The sequence below is a fragment of the Rhinatrema bivittatum genome, chromosome 10 (genome assembly GCF_901001135.1).
Source record: "Rhinatrema bivittatum chromosome 10, aRhiBiv1.1, whole genome shotgun sequence".
In the NCBI taxonomy this organism is placed as follows: domain Eukaryota; kingdom Metazoa; phylum Chordata; class Amphibia; order Gymnophiona; family Rhinatrematidae; genus Rhinatrema; species Rhinatrema bivittatum.
Window position 1 is genome coordinate 53902348 of NC_042624.1, and position 16727 is coordinate 53919074.

Below are 16727 nucleotides of genomic sequence, written 5' to 3' on the forward strand. Positions count from 1 at the left end.
TTACAAATATCATACACACATAATACAACTCGCAAAAGCAAATATACATAAAAGCAGCTAAAAATATAAAGATAAAGCATAAGACATATTACCTAAAAGACATATTGCCTGTTCCTAACTACACTATAATAAAGATCCCATGTTAAACAACAGTAAAAATTCCTTTTCTCAAATCAATACTAAATCTTCTGTAAGCCATTTGAAAAAGCAGACTTTTACGTGCTTTCTGAATGATAGATACCCTTCAGTTTATCTCAGATTATCCAGAAACTCATTCCAGCATATAAGACCTGCCACAAAAAAAGTTCTTTTCCTTGTTTCTTCAAGCTTAACCTGCTGTACAGAAGGAACCTGCAGGAGATTACAACTCTCAGCCCTCAAAGCTCTAAGACGTTTATAGACTTTTAAAAGAGAGCTGACACAAAGAGAAATTCAGCACTCAAACTTCGATAGATCAGGCATACAAGCTTAAACCTGATTCACCAAAAAAAGGGGTAATCAATGAAAAGAACTCAATACAGATGGAATATGATGAAGTCTCTGAGATCCTGTGAGCATCCTTGCTGCTGCGTTTTGTTTTGTTTTTTTTACTGCCCGGAGGCTCGGTAGAATGGTTAGAGGGAAACCTACATTCAGAGAATTGCAATAGTCAAGTTTTGACAAGATGGATCTAACATGGATCTAAAATCATTTAAAGCCAAATATGGGTTTAATCTATACAGAACCTGCAGTGTATACAAGGCACTGTGCACCACAGTCTTCACCTGTGACTGCAAGGAAATATCTGTCTCGCAAGTTTTCAGATTTTGTTACACACGTGAAGCAGAGTTTAGAGGGGCCTTCTATTTATTTATTTATTTATTTATTTAAAAACTCTTCTATACCGTCGTTAAGTTAGATAACCATCACAACGGTTTACAGCAAGGCACGATAATGAAAATATGAGTGGGGGTCAGAACTACTTTTTTTTTCTTTCAGGGGTGGGGTGAGGCCCAAGGCCTTTTTTTTTTATACACTCTGATGGGTCCATTGCTGTCACTTGGGGTGGGGGTGGGGGGTTATAGCAGCGAGGGGACCGGGGCCACATTTCTGGTTTTAGGATTGGAGGCCCGGGGCTGTCACTGTGCAGGTTTGTTTTTTGTTTTTTTTAAATATTTTGGGGGAGTTGGGGCTGCCTCAATTGTTGGCCCCGGGTTGAGATAGGGGTCACCAGTGACCTCAGCTCAACACCCTGTTTGCTGCGATTTTTTTTTTTCCTGCCACTTTAAATGTGCGGCAGGAGCCTCAGGACCCACGTTAGGGTCCCAGGCTTCCCACTGCACATTTAACGCATTTCCAATAGGTGTCATTTAATCGCAGCTGACTACCTTCTTGGTTGGCTGCGAGAAAATATTTACATCAAATTGACTAGTAATTACCTTCTTTGCATGTATTTGCATTATTCATGCATGCAAGCCACATGCAAAGAAGGTCACTATAATAGGGAAGGGTATCTGGGCGGGGAGATGCAAAATGTAGTGCGATATATGCGATATAATGCATGTTAGAGCACCAGAGCAGTTTGATGAATCACCCCCTTAGTTTCTAAGCCCTCTGGGGACAGGTAAATACCTACTGTGCTTGAATTGTAACTTCCTTCAGCACAGAAAAGTGAGCATTTAAATCCAAATCCAAACTCTTATAGACCCCTCTCACAAGTTTGTATTTTGAACAAGGAGTTGGCATACATACTAAGATTGCTGCTATTCCCGTTCCCCTTCGCCTCCCAGAGCCTGGAAACAGAGATCATGGACCCCCCACCAGAATCATTCCCAGCGCAAATAGCCCAAGTTCACACAATCCCTTCCCAGGCTAGTCCTCTTGTGTACCTATCCCACTCCTCTAGCCACTAAGAAGGAAGCACCAGAGAAAGAAATACAGTGGCAGAAAGAAGTAAAATCATTATGTATTATTATTATTATTATTGCTATTATAATTTATATTTTTTTCAATATCTTTCTTGCATTTTTATTACAACAATGTAACACTGCTATTACTACATTCAATAAATTGTAGCAGTTCAGAAATGTGGGTTTTATATGTAAGTGCACTTTATGCAGTTTGTTACCTGTTTGCATATTAATGCCGGAGCTCCTAGAACTGTTGCAGCCGTCATTTAATGCTTTGACAGTCACAGTGTAGGTCTCTCCACACAACAAGTCAGGAAAGGCTATGGACATGTTTCCAGTGATGTAGGAGATGACTTGCCCAGCTCCACTTTCTGCAGTTACCTCATAGAATATCGCACCTTCACTGTGGGCCCAAAACACTAATGCAGCGTTGTTTTCACAGTCCTGCTCGATATCAACGACTTGTGGGATGCATGGAGCTGGCAGTGCATAAGGAAGGTAACAAATAATACATGCAGATAATTAAAGATTCTGAAAACACAGCGCCTGAAATAACTGCCCTAAATCCAAAATATCCACAAACAAATTAGGAACATGTAACATCTGGAAAACACGCAAGAAATCAACACAACCAGTCTTCAAGAAAGAACACTATTCCTGGGTGTCAGCAAGCCGGGGGTGCGTGTAAAACCTTTTCTAAGAGAGGTAACCCGGTTTTCTCTCGCTCCATCATGGATCAGCCGACCTCTTAAAGAGTAAGGAAGGTCTTCCAGATACGGCCATGATCAACCGAGTTTAGGAGGAGCCAGAGAAGTCTGGGAGATAATTAAATATGCAACACTAATTTATTGAACATACTTTTTTTTTACAAGCAAAATCTGAAGAATAATGCAGTACCAGCTAAATCATGGTACTAAGTATATATTATTATGTGAAGACGTTCTGGCATACTAAGTCTAATTTCTTGGTGCCTGCTGCTCCCTTATAGGTATGCAGGAAATGCCAGCTTATGTGCAAGGGTTCCAGTAGAGCTATCACCTCGGAAAGACAATATTCCCAGTAAGGATGCCGGTCACTTTCAGCAAAGCAGCAGCTGCTCTGCAAGAAGTGGCCTTTTCATCAGTACTTTAAGGTGCCATCTGCTGTTGTTAAGAAAGGAACTTATAAAACTCCCTTATCCATTCAAAAAGAGCTACAATTTCTGAATTCTTTCAGGTCCTGTCAGTCATTATTTCGCCTAATATAAAGAGAGCAAGTTATCAGGTTGCGACAGATTTGGGTTTACTTTCTTTCTAGTGGGAAAAAGAAAAATATGATAATGCATGTAGCTCAGAATTAGAGGAAAGACTGATTTGTTGACAGGGTGGAAACAAGGGGGCTAAGCTTTTGGGAATCCGAAACGATCACAGATGCACTGAGCACTGCCCCCCCCTGCTGATTGATTAGGGCGTAGCACTGATGAGTTTGTCCTCAGTGGAGGCTTCGCACCCACTCAAGAACCCAAGTCCTTAAAACAGTTTAGCCTAGCTGGTGTGGGGCAGATTACCTGTGTAAAATTCACTGGCGGCTGCTGAAACACTGCTGCACTGGTCGTCCTCCGCTACTACAGTCAAGTTGTAGTGGACCCCACACGGCAGTGCAGGAAGAGTGCAGCCACTGCCAGTGCTGTTACAGGAGAAGGTTCTGCCGTTTCCAACGGCAACAGCAAGGTAAGAGAGTGCTCCATCACTGGGCGACCACGAAACGGCAACATCGTCCACGCCACAGTCATGGTTTATAGAGACATTTGTTGGTGGGCAAGGTGCTGTTGGAAAAGAGCAAATATAAACATTAGAAACATTTTCAAAAGATATTATTCAGGTTGTGAGACCTTCTATGGAATGAGCATAGGGATTATCTCAAGATGATGTCGTAGATGGACCCTCACAGAGGTCCCTTCTATAGACGTGAGATAGTCTCAACGGTTCATGTGTAGCACATTTGGATAATTCTTATGCTGACCCAATGAAGAGCATCAGTACTTGCAAAAAAGTGATACCAGTTTTGTCTAACATCGATTCTAAGTGAAAGTACTATCCTCTGGGATTCTTACCTTACTGCTAGTGTTTTGGCAAATGTGTCTGAAGGATAGAGCTAAACCCTATGTCTGGGGCTAACCTGACTGCTTAGTGGTTCATGCATGGTCATGAGCGGGACTCTGGTGCAGCCTCCTGCTCCAGGACATGGTTCGAATTCCCCTCTCCTCTTAGTCTTTTTGTTCTGTTGAATTATTTTACTTCTCTTTTATATTCAGGTTCAGGAAAGTTGATTGTCATGACAATTTGTACATACGTGTACTGTCAAAGTAATTCACAGAGTTATTAAAGATATAAAAGACAATAATCTTTCACAAGGCCATGTGTGTGAAAGAGCATTTTCTCATCCCACACCTTGAGTTTGATGAATTTGCTGTTTGATATCTCTTATCTGTCTACCAGTGACATCCAACTCATGCCATCTAATTCTAGCAGAACATTTACAGCTAATGGTGATAATTACCTGATACAGCTGCATAGAAAGAGCTGAATGAGGAGTTGCACCCTGCGTTTGTTGCCTGCACTTTGAATAAGTATCTTTGTCCGCATTCCAGATTCCTGATCTGACACGACGTCTGCTGAGCCTCACAGGTCCATTCACTTCCCAAGGGATTCTCAGCTACTGCTGTGTAATTCACTGCACCCCCAGCCTCCTGCCAGGACACCAGTGCGGCATCAGGGGAACAGGCAAATTCACTTGCAACATGCTCAGGGGCACAAGGAGCTGTTCATGAAAAAGAAAGTGTGAACTTTCAACTTTTAAAAAACTTTTGTGCAAAAGTAATTGCAATCCACCATCAATCCACAATCCACTGATCAAACTGAAAGTCATCTCCTATGCCTGAGTCACCCATTAAACTGGTGATATAAAGTAGCTATGTAATGCTTAGATGTTATTTCCTTTTACATAGGTGAAACATGCAAAACCATTGATTGACAGGTGGCTGCTTGGTGTCATGGAAAGGATGTACCCTACAAATTTTCTTAGACATGATAGAAAACTGATTTGTAGTTTAATCAATTTTTATTACGTTTCCAATATTCAAATAACAGACACAGTATGCTCGGAGGAGTTAGACTCTGATCCCCATCCAAGCCATTCAAAAACAAAACTGATTTTTAAAGTTGACACTTATCAATTAATGGTATGAGGTTACCTTTCACCTTTGTGAAACAAACTTCAAAAGAGTACAAGATACACAGCAGCAAACAGACCCTGTGACAGGGGTGAGCAATTGCTGGCCACTGACCAGTCAGGTTGTCAGGATATCCCTAATGAATATGCATGAGATAGATTTGCAGGCACTCTGCCTCAATTGTATGCAGCCATGTCTCCTGCATATTCATTAGGGGTAACCTGAATCTTACCTGAATCTGGCCCTCGAGGACTCCCTACCTGCAGGGATATTTGATTATATGGGACGCAGTCTCTCTTAGGACTGAAAATCTTGTGACTGTGCTATTTCTTCTTCCTTTTATAGATAAGTTCTGCAGCCTTCAGAACAGTGACCATTCTCCAGAGAGTCATGACTAGCTGAGAGATTTTGGGGCATCTGTTTGCTAAGGTGCAGTAACATGCGGCATTTTGCGATATTAGCAAATAAACCCCATTAGAAATAATGGAAGCCATCATGGTAAGCAATAAGCATTAATGCAAATTATTGCATGCTGTACCTTAACAAATAGACCCACTCAGTTTGTTTCAAGCAAATTCCTTTTGTCCATTTCCTGTTGCACTATAGCAGGAGCAAGCAACAAACATGTTTGGTTTTCAGGATGTGCATGAGATATTTGCATGCACTGTCTCTACTATATTCAAATCTATATCATGCATATTCGTTGTGGATATCTTAAACCAGATCTGTTTGTGGCACTCAAGGACTGGAGTTGCCTACCCTTGCCCTACAGTTTAGACAGACAGACATATGTAAACACACAGGAGTTCCTCAGGACATTCTTCTGCACTGCACACATAAAAATGAAACAATTTTAAAGCCCGATTCTCCTCCAATACTCTTATTTGTCTTGTCTGTCTTAACTAGTTTGCAAGCTCCATGGAGCAGGGACTGTTTTTTGTGTGTTTCTGTGCACTGTTATACAAATGTTTAATCAGGTTCCAGCCCCCTACAAAGCATCTGTAGGTAGCATCTTAAAGCAAAATTTAAACCAGATGCATCCTGCTGTTTTAAATGTCAGGCCAATGACCCATTTTAAACCAATTGCCAGTTGATGGGAGTGGCTCAGAGAATGGTGACGGTCTGCAGCCAGGCCTCTATTGTCTGTCGAAATGATGGAACAATGCATCCTAGGAAAACCAACATTTGTCAGTTTCATTTCATGGCGCATGCTTGCTAGCTGTACCTGTGTCATATGTGCCCACAGAAACTGCTGAGACGTTGCATTGGGAATCTTTGGCAACCACAGTGACCATATATGTTTCTCCACACTGGGTTTCCCGGATGTCACAGCCGGTATCTGTTGTATTACAGGAATGTGTTTGTCCATCCACTGTTGTTGCAATAGCTGTGTAGGACTCTGAGCCTTCACTCTGGCCCCAAGACACCATGATGACATTGGTGGCACAGTCTACCTCGGCAGAAGCATTCAGTGGGAGACACGGCACTATGGGTAGAGGAAGAGGAAAATCAAAGCACAACTAATTCATTACTTCCAGTCAGTTGAATTATTGTAGAGATAAGAAGTGATTCACTGTTTCAGAAGGGAGGCAGAAATTCCAATTGGAAATACAGGGATGTAAATGTGTTTTAAAACATTGCTTTCTGGAAGAAAATGGCAGATTTGTTACAGCTTGACAAAGTAGGATTCTGTAGCTGTTATTTCTGGCATCCTGGTGGGGGTGCAGTGTGTCTGGCAGCAGGCATGCAAGTTCAATCACAGGGGTGGAGAGGTCATCCAGTAGTCCAATGTCAATGAGGAGGGCAAAGAATGCAGGTCAGAAATCAGCCAATGTTTTGAAAAGGCAGAAGCACTCATAAGTATGTAAGAACATAAGATTTGCCCTATTGGGTTAGATCAAATGTCAATCAAGCCCAGTATCCAGTTTCCAACAGTGGGTAATCCAGGTCACAAGTACCTGGCAGGATCACAAAGGGTAGATAGATTCCAAGCTGTTTATCCCAAGAATAAACAGTGGATTTCTGCAACTCTGCCTTAATAATTAATGGACTTTTCTTCCAGGAACTTGTCCAAATCTTTTTTAAATGCAGCTACATTAACAGCTTTCACCACATCCTCTGGCAATGAATTCCAAGCTTAATTATACATTGAGTAAAAAAAAAACCATTTTCTCTTATTAGTTTTAAATATATCACTCAATAACTTCACTGTATGTTCCCTAGTCTTTGAACTCTTTGAAAGAGTAAACAACCAATTAATGTTTACTGGTTCCACTCATTTTCTAGACCTCTACCATATCTCTCCTCAGCTATCTCTTCTCCCAGATGATTTGTACCCTGGTATCACAGTGTCCCATTGGTTATCCTCTTTCCATCAGGTCTCTGAGATGCTAATTATATCTACCTCTTCATCCAGTGCTATGCACTCTAACTCTCCCATCTTATTTTTTAGAATTTGTGAACAACTCTAACTCTCCCATCTTTTGAATTTGTATACAGACATTTCAAAGTATGTTTTTTGTTTGTATTAACAACCTGCTTATTAATTAACAGGGGTAATTTGGAATATTTCTGCTCTGTCTGCTCTTTACTTAGAGGCATCTGGTCCACTTTAGCATTTATTGCAACCTCTCTACTGGGATACCCTAAATTCCCTGTTCTCTTAGCATCCTTCAAAGATACATCATTCTGAACCTTGTATATCTGAACGACTGTTAGCTTTCCCCTGTCATCTAAAAGCTGCTCTATCTCCTTTTTAGAGGTTAGTGCCAGCAGTCTAGTTCCATTCTGGTTAAGGTGGAGTCCATCCTTTTGGAAAAGCCCCCCCCCCCTTGCCCAAAATGATGCCCAGTTCCTAACAAACCTAAAACCCTCTTCTCTGTACCCTTCGTCTCATCCACACATTGAGACTCTGGCGCTTTGTCTGCCTCTGGTGTCCTGCATGTGGAACTGGGAACATTTCTAAGAATACTACTCTAGAGGTTCTAGATTTCAACTTCTATCTAAAATCCTAAATTTGGCTTTCAGAACATTCCTCCTGCACTTTCCTATGTCATTGATACTCATATGTATCAAGAGAACTGTCTCCTCCCCAGCACTATCTATGTCATGCATGAGGTCCACCACCTTCACATCAGGCAGGCAAGTTACCAAGCGATCCTTATGTCCCCTAATAATCAAATCACCAACTACTACGGCCAGCTTAAACCTTCCCTCCTGGACACATGCCCCTGGAGACATATCCTCTGTGTGAGAGGATACTGCATCACCTTGAGCGCAGGTCCTAGCTACGGGATTGCTTCCAGCCTCATCAAGGTAATGCACTCCTCCAGGTGACCTTTCTCCTCCAAGGCAGCACAGGGGCTGCCATAGTGGAGGTGGGACTTCTCTATGTCCCTGAAGATCTCCTCTATATACCTCTCTGTCTCCCTTTCCTCCTCCAGGCCTGCCACTCTGAGGGCTAGGAGCTCTTTGCAGCTGGTGCAGACAGGCAGCGAGTGTGGGGCTGAGTAAGCTCCCCAGTCAGGGCAGTGGGGGCGCACGAGTCCAGACCAGAAGCTGAGAAGTGGGCAGAGCTCTGCTTCAGGGGCATCACTCAACTTTGGCAAGGGAGCCCCTTGTGGCACTGGGGTCCCAGGCGGCTGCCCTGCTTCTACCCCCTAAAACTGGCCCTGACCCCACAGTACACAGATTTTAGAAGAAGGTTCTTGGCTAGATTTCAGAATTCCTTATCAGGGATCTGTGGATAATATCAAAGTTCACTTTGCCGTTTCTGCGCTTGGAAGGAAAGAACAGGTGCTCGTATAATGTCTGAATTGGTTCCTAAGAAAGAGAAAGGGAAGTATAGACTGCTCGCGTAACAGGGCACGGGCATCAGCAATTTCCTAGGCCTGGCCCAGTGCTCAGTGCAGAATGCAGCATTTCATCAAATGACCAAGATGGGGAGGCGTTGTGGGCAAGGAGCATTAATGGGGAAAACGCACCATCCGGAGTCATTTCACTTATTGGGGTTTAAATCAGACGGATGGTGTTATTTTGACAAATTCCTGTCCATGGGGCTGTGTGGTGCCATGTGCAGGTTTGGAAGCATTTAGCTCCTTCGGACGCTGTCTCTTGGTGCCGTGGGCAGGCAGTCACTTAGATGATTTCTTGTTTGTTAGGTCTGCGGGGCTGGCATGCCGAAATCTGCTAGGAGTATATCAGGAGGTAGCAGGGAAGACTGGAATTCTTTATTTTTCCAGAAGAACATAAGCTGGGGGACCCTAGCACTAAAACAGTATTTCCAGGCATTGAGAGGGATGCAGAGGGCATAGTCTCCAGGCTGCCAAGGGAAGAAAAATCAGGAATCTGGCAGATGCTGTTTGACAAATAGTAAAATTAAAGAAAGCAATATTTAGGCAGCTCCAGTCCTTGAAAGGCCAGCTCAGTTTGTGTGCAGGGTCTTACCGATGGGGAGAGAAGTTAGAAGGAGGGTAGTGTCAGCGATTGCAGGAGCGAAGTCAAAACATCACTTTATAAGGCTACCCAGGGCGGTAAAGGAGGATTTAGGGATATGGGTAGAACTTTTTAAAAAATGTTTAATGACATGCTCCTCTGGCAAGGATTTACAGCTAATTTCTGATGCTTCAGGGCAGAAGAGATTTCTGGGCTCATCGGCCTCCGAGACAGTACTGTTCAGGCCAGCCTTTTCTTTAGCAGCGTCAGTAGTGTTGTGAGTAGGTGAATGGGATGGCCCAGTTGTGCAAGTATCCAGGCTAGGGGGGGCTGCTACAGGAAAATGTAGCCTTAGCAGGGGGGCTAGGATTAGGACGCCTAAGATGGACCAGGCTGGAAAAGCAGACTGATAGAGCTGCATAAAGTGAAGGGGGTAATAATCTGCCCAGTAGCGAATAAGAGGACTTTCCTAGGGGTGAGGAGGTAAAAACGGGGGAGCCTTCCTCATTCACCAGCATGAACAGGCGTTGACAAGGTTTCAGTTCACAGCTGTAGTTAAGAAATGTCTAACCTTTTTAGGGTTGGATATGGAGGTTTTTGACATCTATTTCTTGAGGACCGGGGCCTCAACATCCACAGAGTCCAGAGGGGCATCTCGTGACAAACTAAAGAAAATCGGAAGATGGGTGTTCCAAGGATTTAAGAGTCGTATGCAATTACAAAAGGTAGGAAATATGAAAAACTGTAATATGAGGAGATGGGGAGAGAAAGGAAATAGAAAGACACAATTAATGGTACAAAATATATAATGGTACGCTCCCTATATTTTCCCAGAAGAGTTGAGGATGGTATGGCTATGTGGCTCCTTATTTGTATTTTGGGCTAAGTGAGCCATGAAGAGGAGATGGGAGAGCACGGAGGATTAGTGCCGAAAAGGGTCCAGTCGCACTGGATAGGAGTCCACTGAGATGAGATTAATTGATACCGACCTTAATGCATGAGCGGAGAGTAGCATGCCCTCCACATCACTTACGGTGCAATGACCTTGCAGCCTGCAAGGGATCTGAGCTCAGAATAAGAGTCGGGAAGGACTTAGTGCAGATAGCTGAATTATTCCCCCGAGCTAGGATCCTCTGTTCAGAAATCATCTTGAAGAGTTTATGGAGAAATGAAATGGGTGTGCAGGAGGCTACATCAAGAAGGGTAAATTGGGAAATATCTAAGTTTTTTGTTATGATGAGGGGAAGGAGAGGAGATTAGCAGTCAGGAACATGTTGATAGTCAAGGGTTGTCCAGGTCCGTACCGCCTGAGCAGAGTGCACGGGCATGAATATTTCATTGAACACATCCAGCATGCAGCTTGTTATTATCTAGAAGAGGCCACAGCAAACAGGGCAGGAGATAGGATAAACAAGGATTTGCTTTCCTAGCTCAAGGTGAGAGAAAATGGAACCCCCCCCCCCCCCCCATAGGTTAGCATAGCGTCGACGGATGGTGATGGGGTTAATAAAGAATAGAAAGTGCCCTACTTGGCTGATTAATTGATGAGTGCTGGGGCTGCCAGAATGGCAAAATCAGTAACAGGAAGAAAGAGAAGTCCTACTGGTAAGTCAGGTGACCATGCAGATCAGTCTGCCTGGCAGACTGTAGCCAAGCACAGTAAGATCTGGAGGTTCCAGCGGGCGTGGTCTGGCAGGTTGACAGCAGCCGAGTTGGGGATAAGCAGCTGCATACTGAGGAGTGAGCAGTAGGACATTTAAAGTAGTAAATAAGTAAATGGACAGTGGGTCGCCCAGGTTGGTATTGCTTCTGCCAAACCTGAAGGGGGCCTAGTAAATAGGATGTGAAACTTCTAAAACTGTCTACTGTTCAATCAATAAAACTTCAACCATACTTTTTCCACTCACGCCTTTCTCCTAAGCATCTTCCCTGCAGGGTCCAATCAGTCGCAGAGAGAATTAAGGTGAGGGGGAGGGAGGAAGGGAAGGTGGATGGGGATGTGCAGGTGAGTGGTTAAGCCCGTGGCAGTTTACTATTGCTGAGCTGTTTTGCTGTTCTTCGGTTTACCAGCTGGCAAACATGGCCAAGCCATAGAGATATAGCCATAACAAAATCTACCGATGCATAATTCATTGAATGTTTTCAGGAAAGCGAAAGAGAAGAAACGGTAAGAGCAAACCCCTAAGAAACTCCCTGTCAATGAGAAAAACATTAATGAGGCGCTTCTCTCATTTGATGGCCCAGGCTGGCAGCATTACCGGTTTTGATCTCAGCGTTGTCACTCTCTAGGCTGGAGCAGTAGTCATCGGCGGCTATCACAGACACATTGTACATCTGCCCGCATGTCAGGCCGATGATGTCACAGGACGTCTCCGTCGTGTTGCAGGATGCCAGCTGCCCATCTCTTCCCACAGCGAAAGCCAGGAAGGATGCGTCCCCGGCGCTGGGCACCCAAGAAACGGACACGACATTGCTGGCACAGTGCAGGCTAGCAGTCACAGATTCAGGCTTACAGGGAGCTTGGAAAAGAAAACAAAGGACAGGAATTAAACACCTACAAAGCTTCTTTCCTTCCTCCACTGAGAAGGGCTAAGAGGTTTAGCGCATTCTCCACTGCCTCGTAGGGGCCATGTGGGGCCCGCTCGCCCAGTGACAGAAGTGATGATGTCAGCAGCTGACTGGGGCTGCTTGTCATTTCATTGCATACGGGTTTAAAGTTACTTGACAGAAACAAATTACCTGTTCTTAGTGGGAATGGCTGCGAAGCCAAGCTCTGGCAGGTACTGGACAGTGCCAGCAGGGTGAAATTATATTGCAGGCCACAGTGGAGGTCAGGCAGCTCACAGAGTGTAGCTGTGGTGTTGCAAGAGCCTCTGCTCCCATCGCTGGCGAAGGCTTGTACAGTATAGGAGGCAGCCCCACTGCTTTCTCCCCAGGACACAGACACCAGGTTGGAGTCACAGACTACCTGCGCTGTAAAGTTCTCGACAGGGCAGGGGGCTGGAGTCAATTGTTGTAAAGAGAAACACATAACCAATGTAAGACAGGCATTCCAAATATATTATTGTTTTATTTAATAGATAGTTAATGATTTACTGCTGCACTCTTTTTGTTTCTTTATATAGAAGCAGAGAAATATGACGGCAGAAAAAGACCATATGGCCCATCTAGTCTGCCCAATTAATTTAGCTTTATAAATTCCCATCACTCCCTCAGGGATCCCCTGTGTTTATTCCATGCTTTCTTAATTCAGACACTGTATCTCTCCACCACCTCCATGGGGAAGCTGTTCCATGCATCTACTACCATCTCTGTAAAGAAATATTTCCTAAGATTACTCCTGAGTCTACTCCCTTTGACCTCATCCCATGACCCCTTGGTTCTAGAGCCTTCTTTCTGTTGAAAGAGGCTCACCGTCTGTGCATGGAAACCTTTGAGATATTTAAATGTCCCAATCATATCTCCCCTATCTCACCTTTCCTCTAGAGCAGTGGTTCTACACCAGTGTGTCGCCAAGCTCCGGCAGGTGTGTCGCGGCTCCCGGTGTTCCACTGCCCCGCTTGAGCTTCCCTTCTCCCTAGGGGCGGGGCCGAAGAATGAAGAGACGCTGCGCGCCACCGCCAGCGGGGCCGATGAATGAAAAGACCTGCGCGCCAACGCCAGCGGGGCCGAAGAATGAAAAGACCAGCGCGCCAACGCCAGCGGGGCCGAAGAATGAAAAGACCTGCGTGCCAACGCCAGCGGGGCCGATGAATGAAAAGACCTGCGCGCCAACGCCAGCGGGGCCGAAGAATGAAAAGACCTGCGTGCCGACGTCAGCGGGGCCGAAGAATGAAGAGACGCTGCGCGCCAACGCCAGCGGGGCCGAAGAACGAAGAGACCTGCGCGCCGACGTCAGCGGGGCCGAAGAACGAAGAGACCTGCGCGCCAACGTCAGCGGGGCCGAAGAATGAAAAGACCTGCGCGCCGACGTCAGCGGGGCCGAAGAACGAAGAGACGCTGCGCGCCGCCGGCAGCTGAAGAGCAGAGAGACCTGTGCGTCACCAGCGGCGGGGCCGAAGAACAAAGAGTTGCTGCGCGCCGCTGCCGGTGGCTGAAGAGCGCAGAGACCTGCACGTTGCCGGCGGCGGGGCCGAAGAACTAAGTGACGCTGTGCGCCGCTGCCGGCGGCTGAAGAGCGCAGAGACCTGCACGTTGCCGGCGGCGGGGCCGAAGAACTAAGAGACGCTGTGCGCCGCTGCCGGCGGCTGAAGAGCAGAGAGACCCTGCACACTGCGGGAGGCAGCTGGAGAGACGTTGCGTACCGCGGGAGGTCAGGCCAGAGGTGGCTGAGAAGTGGAGGCCAAACAATGAGAAGAGGCTCCATGTGAGCTTGTGTGCTTGTGGTAGAATGGGTGCCTGGGTGCATGAGTGAGAGCTTGTGTGCCTGTTGTAGAATGGGTGCATGAGTGAGAGCTTGTGTGTGTGAATGTGGTAGAATGGGTGCCTGGGTGCGTGAGTGGCAGCTTTGTGTGTGTGTGTGTGTGTTAGAATGCATGCCTGATTGCATGAGTGAGAGCTTGTGTGCCTATGGTAGAATGGGTGCCTGGGTGGTGAGTGGCAGCTTTGTGTGTGTGTGTGTGTTGGAATGCATGCCTGGGTGCGTGAGTGGCAGCTTTGTGTGTGTGTGTGTGTTAGAATGCATGCCTGATTGCATGAGTGAGAGCTTGTGTGCCTGTGGTAGAATGGGTGCCTGGGTGGTGAGTGGCAGCTTTGTGTGTGTGTGTGTTGGAATGCATGCCTGGGTGCGTAAGTGGCAGCTTTGTGTGTGTGTGTGTGTTAGAATGCATGCCTGGGTGCATGAGTGGCAGCTTTGTGTGTGGGTGTGTGTTAGAATGCATGCCTGGTTGCATGAGTGGTAGTGTGTGTGTGTGTGGTACAATGGGTGCATGAGTGGCAGTGTGTGTGTGTATGTGGTAGAATGGGTGCTTGGGTGCATGAGTGAGAGCTTGTGTGTGTGGTACAATGGGTGCATAAGTGGCAGTGTGTGTGGTTGTAAGTGACAGAGTATGTGTGAGCTTGTATGTAAGTGACAGCATGTGTGTGATTGAGAGAGACTGGTCAGGGAGGTGACTGGTGTGTGTGTGAGGAAGAGATACTAGTTAGGGAAGTTACTGGTCTGTGTGAGACAGAGACTGGTCGTTGTGTGTGTGGGTGCTAAGGAAGAGGACTGTGAGGACAGAGCTTCAGCAGTCCTAGCTGCTTCTGGTGAGTGCTATTGGCCTGCAAGGGAAAGGAGTAGGAGAGTTGCTGGAGAGGGTAAGTAAAGGCAGCTTTTTAAGTTTATTTTTCTTGATTGACTGCCATTTTAATTATTGGGTGTTATGTGATGTCTGCTGTTTTGAAATATTTTATTGATACTTAGACAATTTTTATTAATTTTTATGAGTTTTTAATTGTTGGATTTTATTCTGTTCATCAGCTGTTTTGTAACATTTATTAGTATAGTTTTACAATTATTTCTAAGTGGGTATCTATAGCAGCTTGGCTTGCTCTGTTTTCCCAATAGGAAGTGTATTAGTGTTTAGGGCCTGGTTAATTACTGTCTTTTCATAAGGAGGGGTATTGTGCTTGCCAGTAAAGAGAGTTTGCTTTGCTTTTATTGAGATGTCATCAGATCCAGAATATCTTTTTTTTGTATGGTGAGTTGTACGGGTAATGCCCTAGTTCTGCTCTGCACCCATTTTTGGGGGTCGACGTGGTTCCTGAGGATGCAGAATGTATATTTACATTTTGTCCCGTGACGGTCACATGTTCAGTGTGTCACACATGTGAGAACCATCTGTCAGGTGTGTCCCGGCCGAAAAAAGGTTGAGAACCACTGCTCTAGAGTATACATGTTTAGATTAAGTGTATTCCCATGTGCACCATCTGATTATAAATGGCAATACATTCAATAGATCTATAGATAAAGATGTTTATACTTTATATACAGTACATCCCTATAGCCATTAATCTTTCCTCTTTCTAGGCAAATGTCATAAATTATGTGGATAAAACACAGAATGATAAGAACTTGGAGATCAGTACCATGATTTGCAAAAGAATTAACAAATCAGGAACAAAGATGTTACTGTCCGTACCATGCATCTCACTCTCCTCCACCTACCATGGCCTCTGCCCATTGCTTCCCATACTTCCATTTACCATAAACTGAGCCAAAGCATCTGGTGGTGACTGCAGCGAATTGTGTGGGATAGTACCTGACTCTGCAGTGTAGCTGACAACAGAGGTGGTGTTACTCTTCGCTCCTACCGCTATCACTGTGAAAGTGAATTTGTCCCCGCAGTGCAGGGCTGGGGTGAGGCAGGCTGTGTTTGGGGTGAAGCAGCTGTACTTCTGGCCATCACTCCCTTCTGCCACCGCAGCGTATGAAAGCGAGCCTTCACTTGGCTCCCAAAACACTTCGGCCGCCGACGTCTCACAGTCCAGATTAACCGTGATGTTCTGCACGCCGCAGGGATCTAAGACGAAGGAAGCAGGTTAGATGTGCCAGTAGACAAAATGACCTGGTCTGGATATCTAAATTCCTAGCATCGGAGACTACAGCCATGGAGCTGTTGCTCAAATAGGGGACAATTTTCAGGCTGACCACATCAGGACAAAGTCCGTGGATACTATGTGCTTGCAGTCTTTACATCAACTGTCAAAGAGAAAGTACACATGTACTCTGACGTTGAAACTTGTCTTGTCTTGTGTACAGAATACTCATGAACCTTTGCACTTGCGTCCTGACTTGAAAATACAACCTACACATGTTGTTTTGCAAGCCTGCCCATAACACCCCCCCCCCAAGAATGTCTCCCCTAAATGTGGCCAAAAGTACGCGTGTCGCCAAAGAACACATGTATGTTCAGACAGCCGATGCACGAGTGTAAATGGCTTTGAAAACTCAGTCCTCAGAAATCACACATGTAAGATGCACATTATTAGGGCTTATATCTGTATGTTGTGGCTAAGGCTAGGGTACTATCTTGTGCATGTTTCGGCAGAGGTGCAGTAGTCAGAACCAAGTACGCCTAGGAAGATGAGCAATGGCCGGACAGCTTTCCCGAATACACTGAATATCTTGAATTTTGTTCCCCAAGGAATTTATTGTGAAACCTGCTTCAAATGTACTCTATGATGGTTGCAAAGAATTCATTTTCCAGGTT

At 45.3% G+C, this 16727-nt stretch overlaps 1 protein-coding gene across 1 annotated transcript in view; it reads right to left on the reverse strand.

Annotated features, from left to right (window-relative positions):
- Positions 1-16727, reverse strand: part of LOC115100214 — a 104064-nt gene that overhangs the window by 35738 nt on the left and 51599 nt on the right. The window contains exons 21-27 of the mRNA XM_029618540.1: positions 15777-16037; positions 12274-12534; positions 11793-12053; positions 6326-6586; positions 4428-4688; positions 3436-3693; positions 2108-2368 (exon numbers count right to left, since the gene is read on the reverse strand). Of these exons, the coding sequence (XP_029474400.1) occupies positions 2108-2368; positions 3436-3693; positions 4428-4688; positions 6326-6586; positions 11793-12053; positions 12274-12534; positions 15777-16037 (1824 nt within the window). The remainder of the gene's footprint in view (positions 1-2107; positions 2369-3435; positions 3694-4427; positions 4689-6325; positions 6587-11792; positions 12054-12273; positions 12535-15776; positions 16038-16727) is intronic.